The 3,763-nt window shown below is 34.0% G+C and overlaps 1 protein-coding gene across 1 annotated transcript in view; it reads right to left on the bottom strand.

The window, feature by feature from the left end:
• The window catches only part of LOC106470612 (cytochrome b-c1 complex subunit 2, mitochondrial-like), a 21,639-nt gene extending 20,299 nt beyond the window's left edge, over nt 1-1,340 (bottom strand). Inside the window, exon 1 of the mRNA XM_013931176.2 lies at nt 1,182-1,340. Coding sequence (XP_013786630.1) covers nt 1,182-1,229 — 48 coding nt within the window. The 5' untranslated portion in view covers nt 1,230-1,340. The remainder of the gene's footprint in view (nt 1-1,181) is intronic.
• Nucleotides 1,341-3,763: the final 2,423 nt, after the last annotated feature.

Raw genomic sequence — 3,763 nt, 5'->3', positions numbered from 1 at the left:
ATATATACTAACGGTTGTAAGCTCTTTCATGGCTATTAAATTACATCCAGTGTAAGAAAACATGAACCTCGTTAGATATATACTAACGGTTGTAAGCTCTTTCATGGCTATTAAATTACATCCAGTGTAAGAAAACATGAACCTCGTTAGATATATACTAACGGTTGTAAGCTCTTTCATGGCTATTAAACATTCACAAAAAATGTATGATATGGATTCTAAATGGAGTCAAAGATCAGATATACAAGTCTGTCTCTTCCAATTTTTGTTGGCCAATAAACAGTGAGAGGTGAATAAGGAATGGCAGGTCGATTATGTTACTCATATTTTTAAGAGGGGGGTGATAAGAGTTGCCCTAGAAATTATAGGTCACTTAGTCTTTTGTTGTAGAAAAGTTTAATCAAAAATAGTTTACTTTTACTGTTGTCATTAAACTCCTACGTATTTCAACTACTACTTAAAATTCTAGTGCTGTACTGAAGGTGTTGGTGTATTTACAGAATGACTTGGGTCAATCAGCAAGCTGGAAGAATACTTGGCAAATTGTATTTTAATTCACTTTGTATGTCTATATTTCCAGTTAACATCTCCCATGGATCTGAAGCTAGCAGAACCAAACTTCACAATTGTACTCAGGTTGGTCCAGGGGGTGTCTATATCTGTATTCCCTACCCCCCCCCCCACAAGAAGGGTTAAAATGCCCCTGGAAGGTCACCCGGTTATGATGTGGGTCCCAGAATAGGTTTTCGTGGTAGCTTAACCTGAATCCGGAATTGGATGTTGTGTTCTTGGCCCTCTTATCATCCTTAAATTTAAAAGTTAAAGTAACGTACCATTTCACTGCTACTTTTGTCTAACACTAACAATAACATACTACTACAAATATAATACTTACAAGACTTAGTACTACACTTAAAATAGTAATATTGGTACAAATTATTTGAGGTCTACGTGATCGAAGTCCTACTTAAATTGCAGCAGTACGATTAGTAATATTAACAGTACTAGTAATGGTATACTATATTATTACACCCTTTTGAATCCGAACGTTAGGCCTATCTTATTCTGGAGTCTTACTCCCTATCCTGGCCTGATTGTTATAAATTAATATACGATAATTTCATACGGGTGAAAAACTAAAAAGCTTTCTAAAGATATAAACAAAACGAAAAGCACCATACCGAAATACTCCGAACAAAACATGCATTAAATAATTTTGTTGTAGACATTATGCTCCAATCTACAAAGTACACTACAAAACCCTCAGAATCAAACTTGAGAAAGGTCAGACTGCTACCAATATCCCATAATTCTCTGTAGTACAGTGAAATTCGAAGTAATGTTGATATCGTCAAAGCGAATATGGGGCAACTGTACTAGACTCTGGTTATATGATAAAAAATATCCCAATGTAAAATTTTATTCTATAAATTATATATATTTCAACAATTTTCTTCTTCTTGGAGTGGATAGGTAATGTTGGCTATGGTTTTAGACTAACGTTATATGGATAAAAAAATCATAATGCTAAGTTTTATTCTAAAAATTTAATATTTCATCAAGTTTATTCTTTTTTTGGAGTAGATAGATGCTGTATGCAAAATCCTTTCATAAATAAAATACTCGTAATTTTATTGTTAACTGACATGTACAGCCCCCGGTGTTTCAGCGGTAAGTCTGGGGCTTATAAGTTATAATGCTAAAAATCAGGTTTCGATACCTACGGTGGGCAGAACACAGATAGTCCATGGTGTAGCTATGCGGTTAATAACAAACAAATGAACAATCTCATTAAATAAGAGCTGGTGTTAAAAGAAGGGAGGGTATTGTGTAAATGACTTAAATGGAAGACATTTCATCAATACTGTAATTACTGTTAATTTCACTATTCCATAACCACCATAGTGTATATCTTTTATAAAGTATATTTGGATATTTTTTCTAAATTTCTCACAGTGGTATTTAGCTATGACATCCTTATTAATTGGATGTTGCAGGTTCCTCAAATGTACTACTTTTATTTTGGTAAAGGTTACATTCTGTTTTTAAATCTCAAGCTAGAATGTACGAGTTTCTGCATACAATTCTAGCTAGGAAACGTGCCTATTCAAGCAGGGGATTTATGCAGAAACCTACAGAAATTGGCCCGGGATGGTTATATTTGTAGGTAGATTAACGGTTGGACTATTTAGTCTAGGGGATTGTTGTATATCACACTAAAGCTTTGGTCCAATTACAAAACTAGGTATCCACTGATTTCTGTATTTTGATTTCTTCCTCTTTCTGTTCTTTTCATACTATTGCAAACCATACTTTCATTGTTTTGATTTAGATATTCGCATAGAGGGCGCGTGAGGTTAAGACTTAGTAAATTTCATTAGCATCTAGACAGATACATTAGTTACAAATACGAGAATCAGTGGAGCCAATCAGAATGAAGTATTTAATAAGCAGTTGTTGAATATTCATCGAAATTTATCATGTCTATTCTGATATTAAATCACTTGGTGAATCATGTATTTGATTATCTAAGCTAAGTAGGTAAGTTAGGTCTATGTCTTTGATAGTTTGATTTTATATTGAAACGTTGTATTTCAGGTCGGGCCTACATTTAGTTGCAGATTTTAAGTCTTGTTTAAAAGTTAATGTATTTGAATTTGCGTTATGTGAAGAAATAAATTAACTCGTTATTGTCACGCCGACTGGACTTCGTATTATTTTCACCAAATAATTTAGAAGATATTTTTCAGTAATAGAACATGTTACAACAATACGCTTTGGAAATCCTCTTACTAGCTCCAGCAACCAATTAGAGCCGGCCAGTAGGTAAATACCCAGAACACTGTGAATAAAGACTTATTTAAACTGTTTCATTTGTCCCGCGTGTGGTATTCAGGTACACCGACATTTTACAGAAAAGTTTAAAATTTCCGCGAAATGCAAGTTCAGAACTATTACACAAACAATAAATGGAAGACGGACAAGCAACCACAAATGAACACAGTTTTTATTCACAATTGACACTATGTGTAGGTTGTAATAATTTATTGCCCAGCTTCCAATCTGTATTACGACTGTCTGGCTGCTGGGGTCGAGAGCAAGAACACAAAAGTTAAACTGAGACAAAACCAGAAGCAAAACACAGTCAACATTAAGAGCAAGAGAGTGGAAACCAAGAGACAGAATTATGGGGAAATCATACTTTTATGACTGAAGCCTCACTGTGGTATACGTAAGTCTTTAGGTTATGCACTTCAACCAGTAGTCCACGCACAATTTTAAATTAAATTTGAAAATAAAGCCAGTTTGTACAAGTTTCTAAATCACCTCCTGAATAGTCTGTCTTCATATATGTATAAAAGTATGTTCCCCAATGGGTACATGTTAGCTTTAGACTTCATAAGAAAGATAGCAGTATGTAAACTTTGCCTCTGTCAATGGACGTGATTAACTACATAGAAAAATTATATGAATATAATGTAGATATGTTGTAGACTAGTTATAGAAGCGTACATTTGTAACCATTTTAGCTACGACATGTTCTTGAAATATTAAGCTTCAAACTCTGGAAGGTGCGTTTTGGGGAAACTTTAAACTTATCGGTTAGATGATAGTGCACCTAAATATCACAAGTGTATTTCTACACTAATTTTGTATTCCACCAAAACCCCTTTTTAAGGAAATCATATTGTTACGTCTCCATTTGTTAATTGATTTTACGTAAATTCGTTCCGACGAAACTTTAGCGACACAAGTCCTTACT

This window comes from Limulus polyphemus, unplaced genomic scaffold, assembly GCF_000517525.1.
Source record: "Limulus polyphemus unplaced genomic scaffold, Limulus_polyphemus-2.1.2 Scaffold4115, whole genome shotgun sequence".
Lineage (NCBI taxonomy): Eukaryota > Metazoa > Arthropoda > Merostomata > Xiphosura > Limulidae > Limulus > Limulus polyphemus.
The sequence above is the reverse complement of the archived record's forward strand: the minus strand, read 5'-3'. Positions and strand labels throughout refer to the sequence as shown.